Source organism: Antennarius striatus, chromosome 12 (genome assembly GCF_040054535.1).
Source record: "Antennarius striatus isolate MH-2024 chromosome 12, ASM4005453v1, whole genome shotgun sequence".
NCBI lineage: Eukaryota > Metazoa > Chordata > Actinopteri > Lophiiformes > Antennariidae > Antennarius > Antennarius striatus.
This window is the reverse complement of record NC_090787.1, coordinates 17,311,666-17,338,837: the sequence shown is the minus strand read 5'-3', so window position 1 is coordinate 17,338,837 and position 27,172 is coordinate 17,311,666. Positions and strand designations below refer to the sequence as shown.

Sequence of the window (27,172 nt, the reverse complement as noted above, 5' to 3'; positions counted from 1 at the left end):
AAAAGTACATTTTCAAATGCTTATTGTGTTTGCCGAAGAAAAACTGACAAAAGTCACACCTACAGACCTCTGGTCACTTAATTTTACAGTACTACTACAGACTGACAGAGACTGTCAAACACAGGGCCGCAGAGATACACAGAATTGGGGGAGACAGTCTGGGGGAGACAAATATTGTGGTACTGGGATATGTCCTTCCTGTAAACATTGAGCTGTTGAAAGCAGAGATTTAGTTTGTTGTAAAGCAGTGGTTCTCAACCAGTAGTCCACCAGTGTGTCCTTTAGGGGTTCAAGGTGGTCCCCAGTTAAATGAGTTGGTTGGGTCTGTATGGCTCCATTTGGTCTAGTGTGTGTATGGAAGGGGGGAATTGTTTAATAAAACGTGAAAATGACATAATTGTCCTCTTTGACGATTCCATTAATTTTATTTCCATTTTTATAGATGTTGGGGAAGGCTTGGTTCAGTATAACATGGTTCTACAGACAAGCACATCAGTGCAGGTGGTTTCAAAGAGTTTTCTCTGAAACAAGAGATACAAGGTACTATATATAAAACTGTAAAATGACAGTAATTCAGTCAGGTCCATTCTCATCAAAGATTTAAAAAAAATAGGAATTTACTCTTACTATTACTTTTACTTTAAGTACATATAAAAGCATTTACTCTTGAATACTTAAGTACATTTAAAAGCAAGTACTTTTTATACTCTTACTCAAGTAATGTATTGACTGGGCTACTCTTACTTATAGCAGAGTAAATTTTGACCAGAAGTATTTGTACTCTTACTCAAGTACTGGGGTCAAGCACCCTGTCCATCTCTGTCTATCCCTGAGCAATGAAACTGGAGATACGGCTATTCTTCTGGTTATTTATTTGGGTAGCTTCTCCCCCATCAACCTGCAGCAACTCAGTTCAGCTTTTGCCTCATTTAACTCGATCACCTGTCTCTCAGACCCGGTCCCAACTTAACTACTAAAATAAGTCTTTGCTAAATATAATTAATATCCTCACTGACAGGCTATGTAGCTCAGTCCTTTAAAGCAGCTATTATTAAACCTTTTCTCAAAAAGCTGACAATGGTTCCGATTTTTTTTAGCTAAGAAAGCCAGAAAGCAGTTACTGCGTAAGTTTTTACGAAACAATAATTTATCTGAAGATTTCAGGTCGGGATTCAGATTTCATCACAGCACAGTGGTATCCCTAGTGAAAGTCACGAATGACCTTTCAACAGTTATGTTTATAAGTTGTTTGGAGAGGCTTGGACCTTCAGGTCATCTTCACCTTCACAGCACTTCATTGTGTTTACAAGGTATGAAACTGAAATTATTGACACAAGGATAGTTTTCAACTCATATTATTTTTATTTCATTTCATTTTATTTTATAAATAAAAAAAGACATTATTTTGTTTGACCTAAAGTGATACGGTATGTTGGTTGTAGCTGCCCTATCCATGTCCACTTCAAAATGGGAGGTGGGCCCTCAATATGGAAAATATAAGTTAGTTCCATTTTGTCAGGTAGTGTTCAACGCTGTACTGACGCAACGGCGAGGTCCGAGGGCTCCATATCTAAAAATAAAATTTAACGAAATTATAATTAGAATATTTTTACGAGCACCGGGAGGGACAGGCTGTTCGGGACTTCTTCCGAACCTCCCGATGGCAAATCGATTATGAAAACATATTCCACGTTTGTACACTCCAGTTTCTTATACCGTGACTCAAATCCGGATCTGGATCCATCTGGCGGTGGTATTGATAACAACTGTTTGCCTTTATTGATCTATTATATTATTATTATATTTGTAATATATTATTATCATATATTATTATATTTGTAAAATATTCATTCAGATTCCTCCTCCGTATCCTGATCCCCACTCCCCACAGTGTGTTCTACTCTTTGGCTCATGCTCAACTACACAGAGATATATACTGTGGGTCCTGTATTATGTTTTTTCTTTACTTTTTAACTTAATATAAAACGAGATCAAGCACACGGAGGAGGTTGATCTCATGACCCCCCCCCTGCCCCCTCCAGCTCTCGTTTACCGGCCCCCGGTGAGGTGGATTCCGGCTGCTGTTCTTTTCTTATGCGTCATGATATCTGACACGGACCGTAATGGAAGCGCACGTGTAGAGTTACCGATCCGTTGCTATAGCAACGTTGCTGAGCAACAATTCGACAGCAGGTGAGAGATGTTAGACAAGAGGCTCAGATCCGCTCCGAGACACGGAGTTCAGCACCCCGGACAGCGGCCTGGTTCCGGTTCCCCATCCCGTCGGTGCGCTTTGGTGATCGCTGGTCGGACTGGAGGGGTGAACATGGATGGTCCCCCAAAACTAAGGAATACATGAGAAAATCTGTGATGCGGACAGACTCAGTGTAGAGGAATGTTCAGGAAGATCAATAACGCTTTCCGACCCAACCATCAGGGCCACAGAGGGCGGGATGGTGGTGGGGGTCGGTCCGAGAGGGACTACCACAACGCCTGCACCGTCCGGCTGGTCCGCAGCACCTCCATGCTGGTGGTTGGAGGAAGAAGTCAGGAACCCGTGGGATCGACTTTAAAACGCAGCAAAAGTACAGTGAGCATCGAGTCCACGTTGTACTACTACCAGAGACAGGAGGACCGGATCTGGCTCTACTCCCAGGGTCAGAACTGTCTGGAGTACCTGGAGGCCCTTGTGGCTTTGAGAAGGCAATACACCAAGAGTGTGAGTGACCTAAAAATCAACACGGCTACAGTGTCCTCCAAGAAGAAGCCCCCACCGCCCCCACCGAGAAGAGAAGAACCGGTAAAACATCATATTCCAATTTTATTAGCCTCCTATATTTGACTGTGGATTCAGTTGCTTGATTGTAACGTCCAAATGTAATGTCAAAGCAACAGCCTGGCCCAAAATATCAATTCTGAAGGCAGTCTGGGTCTGAAACGGCCAATCACAAATTAGATCTGGCAGGAAATCCTACGTGCAAACACATCTGCATTATTTTATCACGTAATTGTACCTTTTATTTTTCTTTCTTTGTTAGTTTCTTCGCATCGTCCCCGACCAATAGGCTAATAAAAAATTCACCCGCCTTCACACAGCTTTAAACATATTGACACACTCAGCAAATCACATCAGCATGAATCTATAATTGTGATCGAGTAGGGTCACACCACGGGCTTAAGAAACTTTTTAGTTGATCTTTAGTGATAAGACACACCAGATAGGACCTCTAACCTACTTGAAGGTCTTGAAAACCTAACAGCCCAACAGAAAACATTCATTTACAGGGACTACACACAAAACCATTGCTCTGGAGTAAACATTGGATCCGGGATTGGCTTCGTGGATTTACATTACAATGACACTAACGTGGAATTTAGCTTAATGTGAGCTCTGTTCAAGGTGATGTAATATCAGATATAAACATCATTGTGCTGACAAAACATAAATATTTATAGACTTCACTTCTCTGCTGCAGTCGCAGTAATAGTGCATTAATATGAGGTGTTTTGTAGCATATTTCATGCAGACTTTCAAGATGTCAGTCATGCCTTCATGTGTAGCGACGCCTCACTAGTAAGATTTCATCACACCTCCCAGAAAACACCCAGGAAATATCAGTGACAAATTATTTTTCTTTTTTTCTTTTCTTTTTTTTTTTTAAACTCCAGACACCAGGAGCCAAACCTTCTGCCCCCCCAGTCCTGAATGAAGAGGACACTTTGCAGTTCTTCGATGAGGTCATCGCCAGCTGTGACAGCGAACCTGGACGCAAGCCTTATACAGATGACGGACACGCAGACGTGGACTTCATAGGTCAGTGTGAAATCCTTTTCTCCAGTTGGACGCATCCTGTGATTTAATGTGCAATAAATATCTCCTTCACAGGGTCGAATTTTAAAACTGTCCTTGTCACCTTGTCTGAGTATTGTCTTCTTTGAAGGGAAAAATGTGGCCTGTAAGCTTTCAGCTACCGCAGTCAAGACGGTTGTGTTTGAGACGATCAAATAGTTTAAGCATCATCTGAGTGTCAAAAAAGAAGAAAGAAATAGTGATGCATTGTAAATGTCCTCCGTAGAGGTCCACCCACCCACGAGGTTCAATAAAAATCTGTCCTGTAAATTCTGTGAAATCCACCTACTAGATAAAATAACTAACATCTTTTTTTTTTGGTGGTAAACAGTTTGCCTGCTGATGAGCTTCTAAATGAAGAATTAACCTACAGTACATGTCAATGAATAAATAATTAGCCATTGATGTCATGTTTTGAACTAGACACCTCAGAAGACTCATCGTCAGAATACTTGTACTGTTTTTCTTCAACTACTAAAATGTTCAGCTGCAACAACACCAAAAAAAACATTTAAGTATATTAACTCAATAACTATTTAACTAGGTAAATCTGCGATGCTTTTGATTTGAAGTTAACACTGATTAACTTAAGTCTTCTCCTACACGCTGTACTTTGTAGGTTTAACCAATAAAACTAGAGCACCCATGCTGCACCCATGCAAGTTTTTCTATTTGTCTGTTTAGGCTTTTTTTTTTGTGTGTTTTATAATTTTTATAGAAGTTTGATGACCTCTTAACAATCTGTGCTTCAACCAGAGCAGAGGTCAATTCACTCCATCAGCTGAATTAATTCAAGCTTGTTTCAAATATATTTACGCTTCCAGGTTTAGTTAGTACAGTAGTTAATTTCTACATTGTGCGTCATAGAAAAATATATCTTATGCTGCTAAGAAACCATTATGGGGGAATCAATAAATCTCAATTCATCTTCTTCTGAATATATGGGTACATAAATATTAAATATAGTAAAATACAGCTGCATTGGTTAATCTGCTTTAACATTAACCTGTCATTTACAGTGAACTAGAGAAGTGCAGTACTTCTAATTTTCCTTCTCCCCATTACATTCAGCTGCACGTTAAATTGTGTTGACTTGTTTTACTTCGACTTACAAGTTTGAACTGGTTATATCCTTAATCATCTGTTCTCCTCTGTCTCTCTCCCAGTGGCGTGCAGTTCTGCTGAGCATGACCTCCACTCTAATTGGGTCCTCCGTGTTCCTCGAGATGAGTCCGGGCAGAAAGCGGTTCCAGAATGTGCCAATGAAAGAACCCCGAAGAAGAAAAACCAAAGCGGGTCGACGAGCAGCCGGCTGAGGCTGCAGAGGAACCCGATCCATCTGCCCAAAGTGGTGGAGAGCGCATTCCAGACGCTGCGCTTCAAGCCCAAACTAAAAAAGAAGTGAAGCCTGATGGACATTAGAAACCAGCCCCACTGCCACGCTGCTGACACAGCAGATGAGTTTGAATAGACTATATCTACTGCTAGAAACCCCTTCCAACAAATGAGTAATAAATTATAAATCAAATACTCACTAAGGTCTCTTAGTCCAACTGTTTTGTTTTTGCATTTTGATAAAAAAAATACAACTTGTCTTGTATCACTTGTTGGGGTTCAGATGTTGGGGTTGTTGGGGTTGGGGGTTGTTGGGGTTGGGGTTGTTGGGGTTCAAATGCTTTGGATCAACAGACCCCACGTTAACTGAGAGGCATCATTTTTTTCACAAGCTCTGACCCATCGGTTGGACAAATACAGTATTTTCCGCACTATAAGGCGCACTGGACTATAAGGCGCACCCTCAAAAATTTGTTTGTTTTATAATTTATTTCATATATAAGGCACACCGGACTATAAGGTGCACACAATAAAAAATAAATAACATTTATTTGATAAACTGCAGCGGCTGTAGTTGCGCAATCCGTCCACTAGATAGAGCCGCGCTGCTCAGGCAGTCATGATTGCATTCATGACTTCCTGACTACCTGTGAATGGCCCCTATTGTTATGTCAATAAGCGATTCTGAGCCTCATCAAGGAAACCTGATCACTTGATCACTGTCATCTTAGAAAGAAGTCAACACGCATATTAAAAAAACCTGACATTAAAAACTGGTTAAATTCATTACGAGTGCAGTCAGTGCGAACAGAGAGGATTATTTCCTGATCTGAAGTTCGAAGCAGATAATTAAGCTCCGACGTTCTTTTTCATTTATTAATTAAATATTGTTTCGATCGATCGGTCCAGTCGGAGGTGAGGTGCAGCTATTTGCTGCTGTGTGTCCTTAACAATTTTTTAACTAGTTTTTAATGTCAGGCTGCTAATTTACTGTCAAATGTGAAGCTGTTTTACTCCTAGAACTGACTTTAACGTTGGTGTCTCACCGCCGTGAATCTCACCGCACGTCGCTGCAGACAGAATACACAAGCCTGAATGCGCCCCTCCGCTGCCCCCCCCAGAGATATCAACTACATTTGTAAATCAATTGCAGCACACAGGACACCTTTGTCTAGCAGTGACTCTGCTCTTGAAATTTCAGAAAAGGCTGGAAGTTCAGCTTTGAGGGTCTTTCATTCACCTCTATGCCAATTTCTCCGTGTGTTTCCACAGACTAATAGAATGGACCGTCACTAGATTCCAGATGACAGCACAATGGCATTTTTTAGACCAATTAAGTTTAAAGTGGATTATTTCCGACGCCAAATAGTTAGGAAATACTGAGATCAGTCAGTCAGTCAAACTTTATTAACAGAATTGTTGAAAGTTCCTTATGTTTTTCTCCTTTATCACCGGTGCTCCTACAGTCTGCTCTACCGTCTGAGAGGGGACTTCGGTGACGCCCCTTGACTACCGTTGTTAGGGGGCGTGGGCCCGAGTGCCTGGTGAGGGGGCTCCCCTGGTGGCGGAGTGTGGTATGACTGGCGGCCAGACTGCCGGCTTTTTTTCAGCGATCATGTTTTTAACCAATATTAATATGAATATTAATCCATATATAAGACACACCGGATTGTAAGGCGCACTACGGGTTTAGGAGAAAATTTTAGGCTTTTAGGTGCTCCTTATAGTGTGGAAAATACAGTATTTCATTTCAATGCGTTCTTAGAAAACATTTAAACCGGACAAATGTAGATTATAAATTCAAGCCTGTTTCCTCTCGAACAAATCAGTAAAGAGGCATATTCCAGAGCACCATATGACTCCTGAACTGATTCTGCTCGACACAGAGAGGCTTCAACTTCACTGAACTATTTAAGGTTGTCGTCAGATGACTCCAAAATGAATTCCAATACCAGATATTGCTTGATTTAGATTGTACTGGTATATTCCCTCAGATAACTGATAAATCCAGGGAGAATACTTCTTCTTTTTTTTGACTGACTCTTTGCTAACAGACTGATGACCATTTATTAGCATGCCAATTGTTTTGAAAATACAAAAATAAGCATGCTAACATTAGAGGACAATTCAAAATGGTTTGTCATCACGATGTCTTCTCTCATCCTCACATCATTTCATTCACCATTTAAAAAGAAGATCAGAACATCAACCACTTTTTTTTTTTATTAGAAAACAAGGAACTGTACAACTTTTACTTCTTCTCTGCTTTGACCTTGAGACTGAAGAAGGAGGACATGGTCTTCATGCCAGTCTTGTCTACCTTAGCCAAACTTTTCTGAGCAGCGGTCATCTTCTTGGGTGGCTGGAATTTTAAATAATGAAAATTAACTTCATAAATAGTCATTAATATTACATTACAATGATTAGGCAGAAATAGCAGGTAAATTACATAAAATTTCAAGATTAAGCAGAAATAGAGGTTTTGACCCAAACAAAGCTCAAATTTAGCAAAAATAAGAGCAGCAGCATTAATAACCAATGAGTATGTATGCCAATAAGACAAAATCAATACTCATTATCAAAGTCTTGTTCTTTTTTGATCAATTAAAGCGCACTGCTGTGGAAACACTCACTTTCCGTACGAAGTCTGCGCTGTTGAATTTGGTGTAATCCTCTCCAGCCTCCACCGGCGTGTCTGAAAGCTTCCGCTTCTGCAGAAGAGACGAGATGAAAAAGCTCATCATGACACCAAGCTCATCATAAGTTTTTCAGCCGTAGAAACACATCAAGAGTTCAAAAACGCACGAGCACATTATGAGCTTCTGTAAAATCCACTGAAAAACATGCAAATGGAGGGTTTACCTTAGAAGGAGGTTCGGTCTCTTTTGGGCTTGTGAGCTCTGGTAACCTGGAGCAGAATAAAAGAATGTTCAATCTGAATCACAGGATTCTGATCTCCACCAGTATATTAGAAGTCTGCACCTACTGGAGGTGTTTGAGGAGGGCTTTGCTCAGGTCTTCACTGATGTATTCTGATATCAGGCCATGGGCGTAGCGCAGGTAGTCCTCTGCACCACAGAGATAAGAGAATAACAGTGCTAGGAGTTAGCAGCATAATCCTGCTTCATGCTTAATATCGTGTGATGTTGAGGAAATCTTTTCTCATAGGCAGACGCTACACTGTTACTGCCATCTACTGGTCAACATAAGAACTGCTGCAATAAAAGGTGAGATGGAAAAGAGGTCTAAAGATTTGCAACAGGTAGTGAATTTAGAATAAAATGATTGTCATGGACATTAAAAATGTTTTCCCCTTGTTTAATTATTTGTCTGGATGTAATGGAGCATCATCTTGTGCTTGTGGAAATTATACACCTACAGGCTGTAAACGCTATCCACACTGGCAATAAGTATGGACTCAACAGTCTTGGAGAACGTTCATTGAAATAGTTATTCTTATGTATTGTACAGTAACATGATATTATATGTTTTTAACAGTTTATTGGTGGTGGATAGATGTTAAAGTGCAGTAAAATGGCATAAACTTGATTTTTATATTTGTGGGGGTTTTTGGGGTTTTTTTTTTTTTTAAACTGACGTGTAATCAAGAACAACATAACTCAAAATGATGTAAGGTGATGGATCCCTGTATATTTTCTACAAAACTACACAACTGAGTGAAGATCCTGCATGGTTTCACATGATTTGCTGGGGGTTGTATTCACAAAATAAGAAATATGCACAATGACCACAGTGACACATGTTAGATGAAATAAAGTCTGGTGCATGACGCCAAAAAAATGAAGGACTAAGAAGCTCAGTATCAAGTCCGGTAACACGTTAGAGCGGCAACAGGAAACAGTCTGCACAGAGTTAAAACAGTCATAATAAACAGCCATTGTCTCAAAAATGACAACTATAGACGGGATTCCTTCTCAGCTTTTTGAAGACAACGATTTTCATCTAGAACATCAACACCGGAGGACAAACAAAGATAAAACGACTCACCCTCACGCCAGTCGGACTCTGACTTCACTTTAACACATGTTGTGGATTTGACTCCCTCTCCCACGGAGATATTTCTCTTCTTGAGCACAAGCACGGTCCTCTCCACCTACATGAACAGGTAAAAACACTGAGAAGCTCCACAGCTTTCCGTTTCCTCGCCATCACACTTTTATGGCAGTAAAAAAATACCAAAAAAAACCACAGGGTATGTTTGCATATCATATCAAATACCTTTTTCTTCAACCAATCCATCGTCTTCTCTTGACTGTATCGGTGGAACTTCAGGCTTCCTACCTCTGAATAATAGAAACACATTTAATCAATGCAGTTTGCATACTTTGACTTGCTTAAGAAATAAACTTTACCTTTTTCTTCTGCAACATTGCGCAAGGAATATGTGCAATTTAACAGTCTTGAGCAAGCTGGGAATTCCTCGTCTACAACAACTTGATCCACCGGCTGGAACTTCCCCTGAGCAGCCAATAGTAAAAGTAAGATTTAAAATGGTATACTTGGGAATAAAATTCATTTGTGATCAAGTCATTATAACACAGAAGCCTGCTTTCAGTGTGGTTTTCAAAGAAGGAGATATCCATTAAAAAATGAGCAACATGGCGAGGATAACAGTACAGAGATTACATTCTTTTTCTCACCTCTTTGCCAGCTTTAATCAAGTAGGGCAAAATTAGATAGACGGGATCCATGGGTGTTACAAAGAGGAGTCTGCCATCTGTTAACAGACCAGAAACATTTTATCAGCACATTTTATCCCGACTCAATCTGATGATTAATTGAAAATTCTAGATTGAAGTGATGCCTTCATGTGTAAAAAAGATCTCTGAATGTGTAGCTACACAAAAAAAAAAATATCATCATGTTTACCAAGAACTAAGTTTGAACAGCGACACATCAAAACAAATATTCTAATGAATATTTCAGGTAATTGGAGGTCACTGGGTGCATGAGGAACAGGAGCTACCTCTCTGTACAGTCGGGCCGATGAACCAAGAGTGGAAATCCTCTTCGAACGCTTTGACTTCGAACAGCTGCGCATCCCCGCTACTCAGAAAATATAGAGACGCTGCATCTGCAAGATAAATAAAGGAGGAACTGTTACTTTCACACATACGTCTCTAAACGTAGCCCTCAAGATAAAAAGTGAAACTGCTGCAAATAAAAATGCACCTGCAAATGTCATATATAAATTCAAGAGATTTAAAAATACCCGGCTCATTTTCTCTATTTTAAAGCAGCTGTTCATTTATATGCAAGGTGTGTTTTTTGTGATAATTCTCTACATAAAAAGTCATAAATAAACATTTTCAGAGGAACACCTTTGATGCCTTTATTCTGCTAATCCCAACTAATCTCTCTCTTGTTAAACAAACCCATTTCTATAAACCTATCGTTACTTATTCCAGTTGTCTCACCTAAGACAGTGATAATGGGGTTTTTTTTGTTGTTGTTGTTGTTGTTTTGTCTTTGTTTCCTTACTGGTGAAACAAGATAATCATTCCACTAAATAACTAAAGTTCAGAACTGAAAGAAACTCCTGACCAAGAGAAGAAACATCTTTCCTGAAGGTCCAGGTGATTTACTCAACAGAGATCCACCAGGACCTGAAGGTAAGTGACCCAAACAGATGTCCAGATAAAAACAACAGCGCCTTTTTAAATGATATGTGTGCTATTATGCTTCGGCATTAATGGTTGGGGGGGGGCGATCTATGACTTCAAATGTAAACTAGAACATGTGAGGTCCATCTGTGGATATCAACAAGTTGAAGTTGTGCATAAAAGTGTATATAAAGTCAGACCTGTGGACGGATTCCGTAGTCTGGTAAAAACTGGGTCGGTGTGGTGCTCCTGCGTGTCGATGGAAGAGTCTGTAAACACAACAACAAACAAACATGTAAACACAACAAGCTCAATGCTAACAGAACCAATGCAGTCACCCCTGAATTCACAATCTGACCCTGACCTGCTTGCGTTAGGTCAAAGATCAAAGCTAGTGCTCTGACCTACTTTCATAGATCAAAGCACTAGCTTTGATGTATGGTCTCTCTCTTATCCAGTTCCTGAGTGTACAAATTTAACATTTGACCTTGACCTAGTTTTCTCAAGGTCATCTCAGTCTCACCCCCACAGGGCCCAGGAACACTGTGTAAGAAGTCAGGTTAAAGTACGTGCTAGCTAACGATGACCATCACCACGTTAACCTCTACGTTACATTTAGCTAGAGATGGATTCCTCTCCGTTACACGTGGCTGACATGAGGGGAATGCAGGCTTTTATTCCTCATATAAATAAGAGAATAACTCTGTTCCAGCTCTCAGATCTGTGACGTCACCCAGTCAGGCGCTGCAGCTCAATGCCGTCTTTTTATTAGCATACCTGCGGCAATGATAACCCAACGGTCATTTTGTACTTTAGGCGTTCTCTTCTTTTTAGTAGCCATCTTTACTCTGCAGATTTGACTTTCCAATGACAGAAATTTCCTTGTAATAAAACTGTCTCGGCCTGCGAATCGAAGTAGTTATCGATTACCGTACGTCTGACGCGACGCGCTCAGAAAAGGCGCTTCTCTGTGACCACTTCCTCCATTTGACAGAGGGGTAAAAACAGATATTTGTTTTTCCTCTGATAGCTCATTTTCTCTATATTTTTCATATAATCCCACGGAAAATATAGTATAAATGTATATAAATATCCTTGCGTCGAAAGAAGGGCAAAACAACCCCGATAAAGACACAGAGTAGACTTTTAATTTAATCCGTCTCCCCCTTTTATTAAAGCATAATGGAAGATTCCACAGTTGACGTCATATTAACGCGCAGTTCTTCCATCATGCCACTAGAGGCCGCTCGATGACTTCTATAATGAATTACAACCCGCTGTCCGACACTTCTCTTTACAGTCACTTTATAATATTTATGAAATACTGTGAGTCAAGTATTCACAAATATCCTAAATGTATTTTCACTCAGAGGCTGTTTAGTGATTATTTCTCCTTTGGCACATCCGCACACGACAGATTGGGGCATCCATCTGTCTTTTAAGATGGCATCTCTCTCACACACACACACACACACACCACACACACACACACACACAGGACAGGACCCTGTGTGTCCCAGTTGGTTTTCAGTGACTCACTTGTTTTTTTCCCTTTGCACCGTTGATTTTCGGGCTCCGGTCGGGACGTGGACGCTGCTCGCTGTGGTTTCATCCTCATTAGATGACTTTAGCTGTGTCATCAATTTGATCAACTTTTCATGGGCCCCTCTGACATATTTATAGTGGCTCTCTTAAGTTGTTGATTCTCCTTCCTCTTTAATAACACACAACTTATTAACAGGTTTTTAATTAGCCTGTGCTTGTAATGAGGGAAGGAGGAATCTGAGCTTTAAACATCACCATACATGTCCCAGCAGGGAACAGAGGAAAGCAGAGCAAACCCAGACCCTGTGGAGGGTATATTATGCTGCTAATTATTGTGCCACTTTTTTTTTTTCAACATTTTAATTTTGTGTTTCAGTTTGCAAGCATTTTCATTTAGAAATATGTTTTACCTTTTCAGATTTGTGAGCAACGCATGGTCTAAACCCAATGAACGCTGTCTCAACTCTTCCTTGAAATCTGTTAGATTTATGTTGCTGGAGTCTGTGGCAAAAAGAGCGTGGGTGAGATATTGTGTGTGAATTACTTGTTTTATGGGTCCCGGGTGTATCATACACAACAGTCTGTGCAGCTAAACAGAATATTTCATGAAAGCTTTCTTTCTTTTTGGGCTGCTTGAGGGAATGTCTGTGTTTCTCTCTGCCAGGGAGAACAACAGTGGCCTTTCTGATACACTGGACCACAGTGGACCACAGAAAACCCCTGAGAGCTGAGTCCTCTGTCACCAGCATGCAGACGAGAACAAAGTGTTTCTAAATTTAGTCCCCGTCGCGGCTTTACAGGCCTACACACCGAGACCCCGCTGACCTCACCCAAACCCAAATTCTCATCGATAATAAATCCAACAAAGAGAATTTTGAAATGACATTTTTAAAAAGTCATGTCTGTGCTTTCAATCTCTAACTCAAGTTCTAATTACTGCTCCACTACGTTACCCACATTAGAGATTTCTGTTTGAGCCAGGAGGCTTCAGACGGTTGGTCAAACTCTGCAGAGCCCCCTGGGAAGCCAGTGGTCGCATCTAATTCTACAAACTCATTTGTGGTGGTCCAATGTGACTAGTTACAGCTTACACATTGACAAACTGCCCCCAATAAGTAATTGTACATCACCTATGGGGACGTTCCTTAGGTAAAATATAACCTTTAATAAACTTTTATAAAGGGAAACGTGCCGACTTTAACAGCATGAATATTCACCAAATTGTATTTTCACTCTCATGGCTGCCAAGAGAAGCAGTTTAGGAATAAAGAGGCCCCATCACAGACATAGGTTGTTACTTCTCGGATCTGTAAGGAGGCAATGCACACATGGACTCACATCCCTAATAGATACACACACATGCAGACACAAAAACAGATGTGGAGAGAATTCCCCTTGGCAGCAGAAAGCCTTTGAGTCATCATCTGGGATTCCCTTCCTCTCACTTCCAAATATGGGTGGGATTGTGAGAGGAGCAGGAGGCAGAATGTGGAAGGCAGAGTGGAACCCCCGCGTGATGTCAGAGCTGTGGAACAGTGCGCCTCACTCTGACTGGAAATTCACAGGAAGGAATGTCAGGAATGTGACGCCGAAATTCTATTCTCTCATGCGTGTTTGTAATATCTGCATAGCAGCACGCATGGCTCATGTGCACCCCCGCACAAGCACAAGGTTCCTCAGTCAGTCCCCTCAGCGGGGAGCCGGTACTTCCCGTAAAGTCCCCCGGCCCCCACCCTGATGACTCCCTATTCCCAGCATCAGTTGCTTTGTGTGAGGCCTCTGGGTGAATGCAGTATTTCCCCTCTTGTTGGGGGCAGAAGGTTGTATGATGGCCTGAACATAAACCGCTGGATTATGTGGAGTAATTTTATTTTTTTTAAGTGCACTCTATAGGGAGGAGAACAACTTCTTCAAAAGGGAGTCAGCATTTTCTGTTCCACCTGGCTGAATCATGCTAAAGCCTACCTTTCCCATCCTCTGCGTGTCTCTCTAATGAAAGCCTCATGGAAATCTGTCTCGAACTATTTGAGTCAGATTTCTGACCCACAGAGTCATCATTATGTTAAAGAATGTAAAAAAGAGAAACCAGACAACACTCAGACAGAACAGACCTCCACCGAAGCGGCTCAGCTTCACCATGATGTCATTCAGACAGCGATAGTCTGACCTTCATGGTGTGACTCCTATGCAAACCTGCTGCGATAACCATGGAGTCACGCTGGGGTCATTATTAGTTTGGTAGATTTTGAGGAAAGAATATATTTTCTTCAGTAGCTCGGTAACAACGTGGGGGTGAAATCAGCACATTTTCAGCTCTGATTTGATTTCATTGATTGAATATTCGTCATCTCCCAGCAGTGAATTTTTCTTGAGCAATATAAAATGAACATTCCAGATCACAGTGACACAATTTTTACATTCAGATCCTTTTACTTGATATTTGGTATTTCTTACGTGGGTGTCACTGTGGAATTTTTTTGTTCAAATATAAATGGGATTTTTTTCATCACGTTAGATAACCTTGTAAATAACCCTGATCCACAATGATTTAAAAAATGAATTCTAAATAAATCTGTATATAACTCTTAGATTCATTAGGTAAAATCATGACCTCCTCCTGGAGATCAAAATTAAGAATCTTGCAGAATTTAATAGTTTCCCTTTTGAGGATATTGCCCCCCCTTATCCATACATATATACATACTGTATATTTTCACAGTAAGCCATCAGATACACCCAAAAGATGTCAAAGTGATAACACAGTGTGAAAAAGACATTTAACAAAATTCAAACCAAGAAGAAAATCAAGACTCTAACCGTCTGTCTGGATCGTCTCCAGTATTCGATGGGTTTTTCCCAGTCATGCGCTCAACCATCACACAAACATCCATGATGTCTGTGAGGTTGTTTTTGTGTGATCCTGCAGACAGATGAACAGATAAACAAACTCAACTAAATTGAATATGATTGCGTATTTTACCCAAAAAAATTAAAAACTGGTCAAATCATCATTTCGTCTACACAGATCATTAAGACTTTTGGGGACCTGATGGTCTGAGATCGGGGGCAGCACCTGCCTGCCTGCCTGCCTGGGACCGGATCCCACAACCACGTCCAGTTACAGGTTTGTGTGACGTGGAACCAAAATGTTCCATGAAATATGGAAAAACACGAGCCTCAGGATCTGAACAACAGTTGCTTTCTCTTTCAAAGAATCGTGAAAATTAGGAAAATTACACAAAACGAAAAGCAGCTTTCCCACAATGAAGAGAAATTGTCGTCTGCTGTTGTTGTTGTTGTTGTTGTTGTTGTTGTTGTTGTTGCTATTGCTTTCACTGGTGCCGTTGCATCATAGGACTCCAGTTTGCCCATTGGTATGAATGCAAACCACACTGGATGAATGCCATTTGTGGTAAAATGATGGCAGCAGCTTCACAAGCTTTTAAGTGAAATTTTATTTGATAAGTTGTGAACAGGGTTCTTGAGTGTTTCTACATGTCTAATGAAACATGTGTCTCTTAAATCCAAATAACAGGTCCTTTATTTGAATTAATCCTTAATCCACATTCAAATCCACAGATCTATATCATCAAAATGTATATTTATATATTATTTATTAAGATCTGTTTCAGAACTTGACGTCTCTTTTTCGACAAAATTCTACACCTCCCAAATATTTTCATGAAAATCCATCAAGTAATTTCTGAGAAATCCTGCTAAAGGACAAATATAATAAAACATAAATTCCTGGCTGAGGGGATAAGTAATCAGCAGCAGCATGAATGTGTGCATCTCTGTGTTTTTCCACGTTTGGACAAATTTATTTAACCTTGTATTAATCATGGAGGCAGGATTGAACTGATTAAGTTCATGTGAGGAGCGTCTGAGCGAGGCTCTTCCCGTCGGAGGCTGGTGGTGAGTCACCGGCGTGATTCTTCTCACCTGGTCTTCCCCAGAGGCTTTCCTGTGATCCACGTTTCCTCTCTTCCCTCACTTCACTCTGTCCCACTGAATAGATGTCCCACAATAGACCATCCCTAGCCCTAATTATTGTTTACTAGGATTGATCTCTCTGTCCCTGTATGCCTCTTTCTCCCTCCATGTCTGACTCTCTCTCAGTCTACCAGAGATGATGTGGTAATTACATCTGCTGACTGCTGGTCTGCCGCAGACGGCTCCACAAGTCTCTCTGCTTAGAGAGAAATTAGAGACTGCTCAGCACATGTCCAGAGCTGTAATTACTCTGTGTATGAAATGTGTTTATTTGATTATTTTTTTAGACCCCAGGATTTCAGGGCACTTCTCTGTGCTTCTACTTCCTCTGACTGGGTCATGTCAGAAGATGTTCCCTCAAACCCCTGACGGAGTGCTATAAGAGTGTGTAAGTGTAGTGTTGAGTGTGTCTCTTATGCCCAAACATATTTATTGTTCCAGAGTGTTTATCTCTTTGACTTTTGGGAATTTGGAACAGATGAAATGACCCTACTTAAGATTGAATCCTACACCTTTGGAGGTTTTTCCAGTTACGTCCAACTGGAACGAGAACTCAGGTTTGATCCGGAAACAATGGATGGATGGATGGATGGATGGATGATCAAAATACCGCAAAACATTTTGTGGACAAATAAAAATAAAGGCGATAACTGCGATCCCGGTACCTCCATAGCAACGGTTCCCTCTGGCAGCGCCTCACTGGAACTCTTGGACAGAGTCGTGTCTCCCGCTGCTTCTTCTTCTCCTTCACCGACAGCAGCGTGTCCCCAGTTTCACTTTGAAGGGATCCAATTTCAGACACAAAATTGTCAAGGGGATCCAGTGCTGCCGATGGGCGCTTTCTTCACGCCCAGATTTATGAGACGACGAGATCAACAACCGAGGCCATTAAAAGATTATCTGGATCTTTCACAGGCACATTGTGATAATTTAGGACCAAAGTCATTATGCTCCTTCCATATAAATCTACAAAGTGGAGGATGACGTGGAATAAAATCCATTGCTCAGTTTATTATTGTATGCATGCATACAGTATATGTTTGCAGTTTATTTTCCCCCTATAATTCATTATAACCACTCAAGGTATAAATTTTCACAGTATTTGGAACACTTGGCAGCGTTGGAGGACACCGAATTCGAAACTTCTTTGTGCTGAACACCACCTCTCATCAGGGGTGCTGAATAGTTTAACCTTGAAGTTGGGATGTTTAGGAGGAGCGATGCGTTTTTCAATGTTTTTCCTTTCTTTTTCAGGCCTTTTTACTCCCTAGATTGGGAATCCCTACTTTAAAGGAAAAGCAGATGTTGGATGAGATTGCGTGAGAGATGGATGGAGGGGCGAACACAAGAAGGTGTTGAGGGCAGAGGGGTGACACGGCGGTGGCAGGTACTGGATGGCTGAGAGCCCGGCGTGTACCTTTAGCTTACCTCAGAAGATGGATCGAGCCGTTGCTTTAGAAAATAAGTAGTCAGTCTTTTAGTGAAATTGTTCCCATGATGGATCTACGCTTTTATGTCAGACTGTCATTTTTCCACTAAACTAAAGCGGCCCTGGTCACGCGCTCTGCCGAATGTCACAGCCCTGTGCACATGCTCAATAAACACATCAACATTTTTAACACAATCATTTTGAAGTAATGCCTGAAACAGTCTGTATCAGCAAATATTCATATAGGACATGAATAGATAGATGAATATTAATCCACTGACTTCATTATTCGTGACCAGAGAGAGCAAAACGTTACTCATGCACCGACTGTTCTGGCAGTTTTCCATGTGACGACATTTTTACTCGCTAAACACATTACCTCAGAATGTGAACAAAGCTCCTCCAAGTGGACAACAATAGGTGAAGCAGACACTTTCATCTCAAGAGTAAAATTGTAATTACTCTCCTGGACCCCGTCTCGTTCTGTCCTTGGCTTTTCGGGGATAGGTCTCAGCGAGAACCGGCCAAAAGTAATAAAAACAGAAAAGGGAAGACCGTGAATCGGGCGGGTGTGATGTCATCACTATGAGACACTTGTGTGATATCATAATTATGAGGTAATGGCGTGAGGGGTGTGTTAGTTTATGACTTTGGCACACGCTCAGTTTACCATCAACCGAATGCAACAGGGTACTAATGAGAATGGATGGCCCGCCTCAAGCTATGTGTGCCTCTCCCTATATGTGTGTGTGTGTGTGTGTGTGTGTGTGTGTGTGTGTGTGTGTGTGTGTGTGTGTGTGTGTGTGTGTGTGTGTGTGTGTGTGTGTGTGTACATGTGTGTGAGAGAGAGAGAGAGAAAGAGAGAGAGGGAGAGTACATATACATGCTAGGTTAATGTTTTTTGGCTGAAGGATGTTATCAGTGACGGGTTAATACAGGTACAGGTCAGAGGAAGACGTACGAGGAAAGTGGAAAATGTGTGAGTTCTAAAGTCAACAAGTTTCCCATGATTCTGATTCATGTTTCCACTGACACACGCCGCCTTCAGAGACCATCTCATGGAGATACAGACGGTAGAACGCCTCATCAGATGAGAGTCAAAGAGAACTGAGTCAGTCTGACGGAACACAGGCCAACGCAACATCCAAAGTCCTTTTTATGGTGTGAGCAATCTCCACCCTCCCCTCAACACAGTTCATCAAGTTCATCAAGACCTTTAGTGCATGTGACAACGTGATTTATGGCCAATCAAAGCCTCTTCTCTACTGCTATAAATCATTTAATAATTAGTAGTTACTTAATGTTTTATTCCTCTAATTGTATGTTATGTTTGCACTCATTCACAGGACATTGTAATGCTGTTAGTAGATCACAAATCTGAATGGACGACCGAAGCAGCTGTGTGTAGTGTGTTGTATGCAACATGCTGTAATCACTCATAAAAATTTTTTTTTAAAAACCCCAAGCGATGTGTTTGCAGTGAAGTCAATCATACTAAACCATAGAAGGGAACTTCCAATGCAAAAGCAGCTCAAATAGATACCTCAAATTATCGTTCACCGCAAGGCCTGGAGCACGAGGAGCAGCGTTCCTGACAGCCAGAGGATCCGCCTGATGAACTGTTTACAGCAAGAACAGTATATCAAATGAAGAGTAAAGATGGAACGTGTGTTGTGTGGTAACTCCCAAAAAAAGTTTGGGACAATTTGTGAGAAATTTAAATAAAATTAACTGGACCTCTGACAGCTGTTAACAAGCAAATCGCATCTTAAAAATACATAAATGTCTTTTTTTTTTATCCCTATATCAATCACGTTGATTAGTCAGTTACTTTATTTCCATTGATATTGATATCTATATCACAAAAATGTCCAATACAATAGAAATCAATTAGGGATTGATTTTTAACACTAAATTATAAAAGACGTGCTACAATACTTTCACCTTCTTCTCCACACACATGATGGGCGACAGAACTTTCTGACCTCCCTCACATACACAGGGCAGTAAATGGGCAATAGCGCACACGCAGAAAGGATATCATAAATTGTCACATCGATAAAATCTTCACGATCTTCACCATCAAATATATTTGGATATATTTATCAAATCCAGATCCTGTTTACTGATGTCACGGTTAAAGCTGTTGGATGGGGAGTTTCACAAAGATAAATCCTGCGGTTCTGCAGGCAGAAAAAAAAAATGATTAAATTGGTTCATTCTGACCACCTAATTGGCCACTAAATTTGACATTGCTCAATCTGCAACGGTGACCTCCTGTCTCGTTGTCAATTACGGTGAGTTAGAAGTGAAAGTGTGACCTCACCCGAACATTCACATGTGCCAAAGTCACCCTGTAGAAATGACATCATGGATAATGATGTCATCCCAGGATTCCAGACCCTCTCCAATTCCCACTTAAATGCTTTTAGGCTTGGCTGCACACACAAGCACCCAAGCAACCACACATACACACACACACACACGCACACGCACGCAGAACCACAATAAAGTGTGTGTATTTACACTTACACACAAAGATGCACACATATAAAACCCACTGGAGGGAGCCTCACCCAAGAATGAGTCGTGATATAAACAAGACAAGACGCACACAACAGATGCGATAAGGGTGTCATTTGGCTTCTGAACAAATAAAGCAAATCTCCAGAACTAAAAAAAAAAAAAAAAAAGCCTGATAATAAGCTTGTGAAACTTCAAACCGGTCACGCCAGGAAAAAGATCCTTTAAACCAGACTCTATCGCCCCCAAAAATAGCATTGTGTTAATCTTTGTTCATTTTCCTGACAAAAATAAAAATAAAACAACCAGCAGTCAAACTGGCTCTTCCTGGGTTATATACATACACTATCTGGGCTTTTTTATTGAAGTAGCATTTATAAGAAGACAAATTGTTGCATCGGCTGCTGCAATTAAACTTCCCTCTCTCCCCCGTCACTCCCTCTCAAACCCGTTGCAGCTCCCCCACAGGTTCCGTGCCCAGTGTCTGACCTTTAGTAAATACGTGGCTAATTTGAAGCATGTGGTGGCAAATTGGAAACACTGAGCTTTTAAAACTGTGGACTTTTCTTTTTGCACATGCTAATTCCTCCCAGGAGATCCCATCAGATGAAATGACCCAAAACATGTCAATGTTAGGACGAAGCGAGGGCCCAACGGGGGTGTGGGAGGTGGAGGTGGGATAAAATGGGTTCGAAGAGTGGACAAAGATCGGCTGAAGGGCAGAAGAGGGAGTTAAGAGGGTGTGTTGAAAAGAAAGGAAAATCATTCAAGTCATCCTCAAATAAAACACCTCTGCTGCTCTCCTCCCTCTTTTACTGCCTCCCCTCCTTATCTGTCACAGCTGTACGTTCCAACAGGTGCATGCAAGCCAGGAGCGCACATGCTTGTGCGTGTGTGTGTGTGTGTGTGTGTGTGTGTGTGTGTGTGTGTGTGTGTGTGTGTGTGTGTGTGTGTGTGTGTGTGTGTGAGTATGTGAATGTTACACTGCAAGCCACATCTCACTTTGGGTGGACTCCTCGTCCAGCCCTTCAATGCTTAAGAAAAAAAAAAAGTACACCTCACCCGGCCTTCAGTTGAGGCTTATAATCCTGCTTTTTTTTTTTTTTAAATTTATTTACCTTCCTTACATACAGAGGAAAATTGTGCCAAAACATCATGAACTGGCTCACTCTATGGTTCTTAACAAAGTAGGTCAGCCTTTAAAATTAAATTATGTCCACCAAATAAAGTGACGTGTCAACACAACGCAAATCACCGGTGCATTGACGTTTCTCTCAGCATATAGAAAAAAAAATGGTCTCAGGGAGGATTGAAAGTCTTCGCTGACATCTGCACTGCCAGCTCTTTGTGGAGGTGAAAGGCCTCATTGTTCCTGGCAGAGTGTGAGGTATTATATGGACACAAACACTATTAATAAGGAGCCAGATACCTCCGCTATGAGTGTGTTAAATGTCACTAGGCTAACATAATGCTAATGCTACCATGAGAATATTACTGGTAATAGTTAACAATAGTGGAATGTTTAAAAATGTCACCATTATGGTTTGGTTACTTTACTGTCATTGATCATTCAGTAAAACCCTCTGCTACAGATCGGAGCAGACGTTTATCGAAAACGTCTAAAAAAAAATTTTTTTAAAAAGAGCTGTAGAACGTAAGAAATCATCATTTTTGTGAATTCATGGCGGAGCATTCAAAATTAGTTGAAATCTTTTGGTGAAAACATTCCAACCTCATGGTTGCTTGAGATCGAAAGTCAATGTCACTAGGGTACAACGTTGTGGTAGAGGAAAAAAAGATCGACTTATCCTCTGGGGATCATGAATGTCTCTAAACATTGCAAAGTATTCTATTAAGTAGTGATTGATATACTATACTGTACAGTATATCAGACTGGAGTCCTTGTCATCCCAAAATAAATAGCAGCATCACTGCTGAAAAAATTAATAAATAAATAAACTCATGGTGTTCCATTAATCCTTAAAATAAGTCAACATTAGGCTTTAGTTTTTTATTTTAAATACCCTCCCGCTGTGCTTGGCACAAAGATGAGAGCCCCGGTTTTACAACAATCTGGAGGATCTCTGTCCCACTTGGTGCCTACTGTACAGAAGAGCTCCCTCCTCCATCTAAATTTGGCCCCGGTCCCCTCTGGAGACTGGAGCAGGTGGAGGTGACGGGGGCCCTGGCCTGGACTCAGTAGACAGATGGATGAACACCATGATCAAAACCCCAGACCTCACCATCTACTTATAGAGCTGATAATGATAACACTACCATCGGCACGGAAACATACACACCTTTAAAATTGCCAAAAAAAAAAACACACACAAGAATAGTTATAATCTTCATCGTGACTGAAAACAACAGATTTTCACTGGCAGACTCGAAAACCACTTATCAAAATTCTTCAGCACCGCCACATAAAAATCTCCAACCATGCCTCAATATTTTGAGACATGCAACGTGTAATTTGAAACCAATTTTTTGCGGACACGAGACTCCAAAGCTCACCAATTGTCGATATAAAAAGAAGAAGGAAAAAAAAAAATACACCAAAATCCTGCAACTTTACCTTTTTTTTTTTCTTTTTTTTTTTTTAACTGTAATGACTCAAATATCTGCTACCGCGCTCGATGTCTATCCCAAACGTTTCTCATTTCACAAACTTGCTGATCCCCATATTGCGAGCCCATTCACCAGGATGACATCATCGCTCCAACCCCTGCCAACTGCGCTCAATAAAGCCCAGGCGTGTTCCAGTGTGTGTGAGTGCCTCTGCTGCACCGACACTCATATGAAAGACTGGAGTGAGAGAATCTCTGCTCCGAGACAGTCAAGGCAAAATATTTGAGTGCTACTTGCTTGTCACCATCCTCACGGCAGCAACATTCAAAGCACAACCTCGGGACCTTTGTGTGTGGAGTCTGCGTGAGTTCCCTCCCACAGTCAAAAACATGAAAAACAGGTGAACGGGTGACTGCAGATAGGCCATAGGTGTGAATGTGAGCATGAAGGATTGTTTGTCTCTCTACATGTCTGCTCTCTATCCCACCTCTAAGTCAGTGCACCCTGTGACCTCCCCACCCCCCACCCCCACCCCGCAATAGATGAGCGGTTATATAAAATGAATGGGTGTCTGGATGTTTATCACAGCATTCAGGGGAAAAAAATGAAAAAAAGAATCATTTCAACAGCCTCCTGTCCTTCCTCCAGTAAAAGACGGTGATGTCTTTTATTCCTGCAGTTTCTTATTTAAACAAATATTTAAAAAATTTAAAAAAATCTATCTAAAGTGTTAATGTCTAGAGAATGGAAAGCCGAGCCAGACTGTAATCGTGAATAGACGACTTTTTATCACTCTTGTTCCACGTCCCCAATTTTTTTTTTTTTTTTTTTTTAAGTGAAGGACTTGTTTTTCCAGACGAAACACGTCTGTCGGAATGAATGGACAGAATTAAAACTGGAAAAATAAGAAGACCTTTGGCAGGTTCGGTCCAAAGGTTAAAAAAAAACAACAAAAAAACGAACTCATCAGCACTTCATAAGCCCACAAATGATCAGTTTTAGATTCCATTTGTTTCATCCGTATAAAATGAGGACTTGGTGGTTTTACAGGGGGGTTGTGTGCAGGACTGTTTTTTTGGCAGGGAGCAGTGACTTCATGCTGTTTCCTCCTGTTTCCAGTCCACTCCTGTGCTCAGCTAAACTAACTGGCTGCTGCTGTATCCTCACATTACAGACATGAGTACAGAGCACAGACATGAGACTTATAAATCACCCCCCCCCCCCCCAGCAGGATAGTAAACTACACAAATCCTTCAAAATAAAAAACAAAAAAGGTTTGCTTCCCAAAATGTTTCATTTCATAAAAATGATTATGTATGAAGTCTTTTGTTAATCGGCAGTCGTGTGTGTGTGTGTGTGTGTGTGTGTGTGTGTGTGTGTGTGTGTGTGTGTGTGTGTGTGTGTGTGTGTGTGTGTGTGTGTGTGTGTGTGTGTGTGCGTGTGTGTGTGCGTGTGGGTGTGTGTGTGTGCTCTGTGGCATTACGGCAGCAGCAGTGTTGTGTATTTAAACTCAGTTGTCCATCAGAACCCATCCCCTCCCTGAGACGCACCACGCCGCCTCTCTCTGTTCTGTCCTCACATCACACCGCCGCTGCTCTCCATCTCACCTCTTCCTTTGTTTAAAACATTTCTACCTTCAGTCCAAGACGTTCTCCCTCTTTCCCCCCCCCCCACCCTCACTCTCTCCCTACTTGTGCTAACATGGCAGGTTGGCCAACGGTGGGTGTGTGTCAAACAGCACCTTCCCTCTGAGGGAAGAAACAGAAGGAGGGAAGCAGGAGAGGGAGGAGTGTGTGTGTGTGTGTGTGTGTGTGTGTGTGTGTGTGTGTGTGTGTGTGTGTGTGTGTGTGTGTGTGTGTGTGTGTGTGTGTGTGTGTGTGTGTGTGTGTGTGTGTGTGTGTAGGGGTGGGGTGGTGGTGGTGGGGGGGGGGTGCAAACACACATACACTGCATGGTGATGTCATTTAAAATGACATCATCCCATGGAGGGGAGCCAAGGGACCTGATGGGTTAGCATCCTCCAGTGAGTTAAAGGGAGAGAGGAGGAAGACGGAGACGAGGAAGAAGGATGGAGTGTTGTAAATAAAGAGATGATGGGGGGGGGGGGGGGGAGGAATGGAACGGTGCTGAAAGAACGGCAACGGATCTAGAATTTTCACTTTGTCCTCCACGCCAACGGCTTCTGGTTGGAGCTCAGCCTGTTTCAGGAAACGCTTCCTTCATCTCCATTTGCAGGTGTTACCGTCCTGAGGGAAGCACGCATGAGTGCAGCCAGAGTGCAAAGAGAATCAATACCAGTGAGCTAATACAAACACACAAACACATCCTTACAACGCACAACCGGGATGCATCTCACACAAACACACACACACACACACACACACACACACGTGAGCATAGGAACTGCACTGGTATGCATATGATTCAACGTTGTACATGTGTGATATGTGCACAGGGGCTCCAACACACACTGCTGTCTCCTTGCAGGGACACCTGTGTCTCTGTGTGTTCTCATTGTTGTCCACTTGGCTGTGCTGTGCTCCACACTGTGTTCACAGCAGGCCCCCCGCATCTGAAACCAGACACCAGACCAGTATCCTGCAGGACTGATACACCTCTTGTTCTCTGGAGCCGCCGCCACCGATGCTGAGGACATTCCTCCTGGCGCCCAGTGATGTCTTCAGCAAAAAAAAAAAAAAAAAAGAAGCTGTTAACTTTCCTCTATTTGTTAGAAAAGCTAGGTTATGATCATACACCACGTTACCATGGAAGCCGGCCTCTGCTTGTAAACGCATTGATGAACTGCCAGACGCTCAGCCTTCCTTTTTTTAAAGACAGTGTATTGATAGATGAAAGCAGGTGTTTTCTAATACACCATGATTCAATCTTGCTTATCACTCAGCAGCAAACTGACTCAACAGTATAAATAGAGAGGCGTGTGTGTGTGTGTGTGTGTGTGTGTGTGTGTGTGTGTGTGTGTGTGTGTGTGTGTGTGTGTGTGTGTGTGTGTGTATGTGTGGTGTGTGTGTGGGACAGAAAGCGAGGCAGGGATGAGAGATAGGAAGGGAATGAGGAAGGGCTTGTTGTGATGCGAGGGTGTGAGTCCACACAATGTGTGTGTGTGTGTGGGGGGGGGGGTTTGGACAGGGACGACCAAATAAAAGACGAAGCTGTGAAATTCTCTTCACCAGCATCTATTCTTAGAGGTAATGTCACTCACAGCTATGTATCGATCAACAGCAGCATCCGTGTGACACAAGGCCCGTCGGTTGGATGGGTTTGGCTTCCATCACAAGTCACTTGTTGGAAGCTGAAAAGTTTGGGCGTCAGTGAAGTAACCTGTGGTCACCACAAGCTGACATGAAAGATATACTTGGAGCAGAGAAGAGGAAGTGGACAGTTTTAGTGGTCACTTCCCCCTTTAAGATCCTTTCTGTTGTGTTTCCTTTGAGGAACAGCGTGGATACTATTCCATCCCTGACTCACATAAATTAATATTCAAAGACCAAATGGGTACATTTAGAGTATGACACGTGATGCGTGTACAAAATGGTTAAACACTATACAGCCTTCAGAGAGTACAAACCTCCACCAACCAGCTCAGTTTTAACCGGATCTTCACGTAAATTTAATAAATAGTTCTTGGGACTCACAAAAACTGCTCATAACTTTTTGACTATGCTCGTAAAAACCTGACCTAGATTTTGCCTATGAGGTCAAAGAGTTCAACAAAATATGAATGAAGGTGAATGTCACTATTACTTTTTTTATTTCCCCGCCTGGTTCAAACCGGTCCACTCTTATCTTTCTTTTCACTACAGTAGTGATACGGACACATCGACACTGCCACACTCCTACTCTCCTCTGATCTTAGTCATTGGCCTTACTCATGAAACACCAGCCCTCCAACAGTTGATAAGTTTGGTCACTTCCGTGTGCTTTTTTTTTCTTTTCTTCTCTCTCTGTACTTTTATAACACATAACGCGTCACGCATGGATGCAAATGAAACATGAGGGCATTGACAACAAAGAGGAAACAGGACTCTGAGAAGAGAAGTCTCTTGATTTTATCTACTTCTTCAGGTGGGTTAAAGTTTGCATGCATCTCGATTACGGTCGGAACAAATAGGAACAAATATGTACTGTCATGATTAGAAAAAAATATTTAGCTTGTCTGTGATAAACATGATGTATTCAGTACTTTAAGTTACACGTTGATTCCTATTGTGCACAGACAGCAGCATTGAGTAGGTTGCTTGCACCATCCCATAACCACTGTGTGACAACGGGATATCTGCCCATAAC

The 27,172-nt window shown here is 41.6% G+C and overlaps 2 protein-coding genes across 3 annotated transcripts; one reads left to right on the top strand and one right to left on the bottom strand.

The window, feature by feature from the left end:
- Window positions 1-1,960: 1,960 nt before the first annotated feature.
- Window positions 1,961-5,346, top strand: LOC137605138 (uncharacterized protein C13orf42). The gene is made up of 3 exons (XM_068329569.1): window positions 1,961-2,800; window positions 3,670-3,814; window positions 5,017-5,346. The coding sequence occupies exons 1-3, from the start codon at window positions 2,396-2,398 to the stop codon at window positions 5,253-5,255; spliced, it is 789 nt and encodes a 262-aa protein (XP_068185670.1). The 5' UTR covers window positions 1,961-2,395; the 3' UTR covers window positions 5,256-5,346.
- Window positions 5,347-7,397: 2,051 nt separating this feature from the next.
- Window positions 7,398-11,781, bottom strand: rnaseh2b (ribonuclease H2, subunit B). 2 transcript variants are annotated; one of them, XM_068329542.1, is made up of 11 exons: window positions 11,587-11,781; window positions 11,010-11,078; window positions 10,173-10,280; window positions 9,847-9,923; window positions 9,559-9,664; window positions 9,425-9,489; window positions 9,194-9,299; window positions 8,172-8,253; window positions 8,048-8,093; window positions 7,819-7,896; window positions 7,398-7,547 (listed from the first exon to the last, which is right to left on the bottom strand). In XM_068329542.1, the coding sequence occupies exons 1-11, from the start codon at window positions 11,648-11,650 to the stop codon at window positions 7,437-7,439; spliced, it is 912 nt and encodes a 303-aa protein (XP_068185643.1). In that variant the 5' UTR covers window positions 11,651-11,781; the 3' UTR covers window positions 7,398-7,436. The 2 variants fall into 2 exon arrangements, with proteins under 2 accessions (XP_068185643.1, XP_068185644.1); XM_068329543.1 differs by having other exon boundaries at window positions 11,740-11,762.
- Window positions 11,782-27,172: the final 15,391 nt, after the last annotated feature.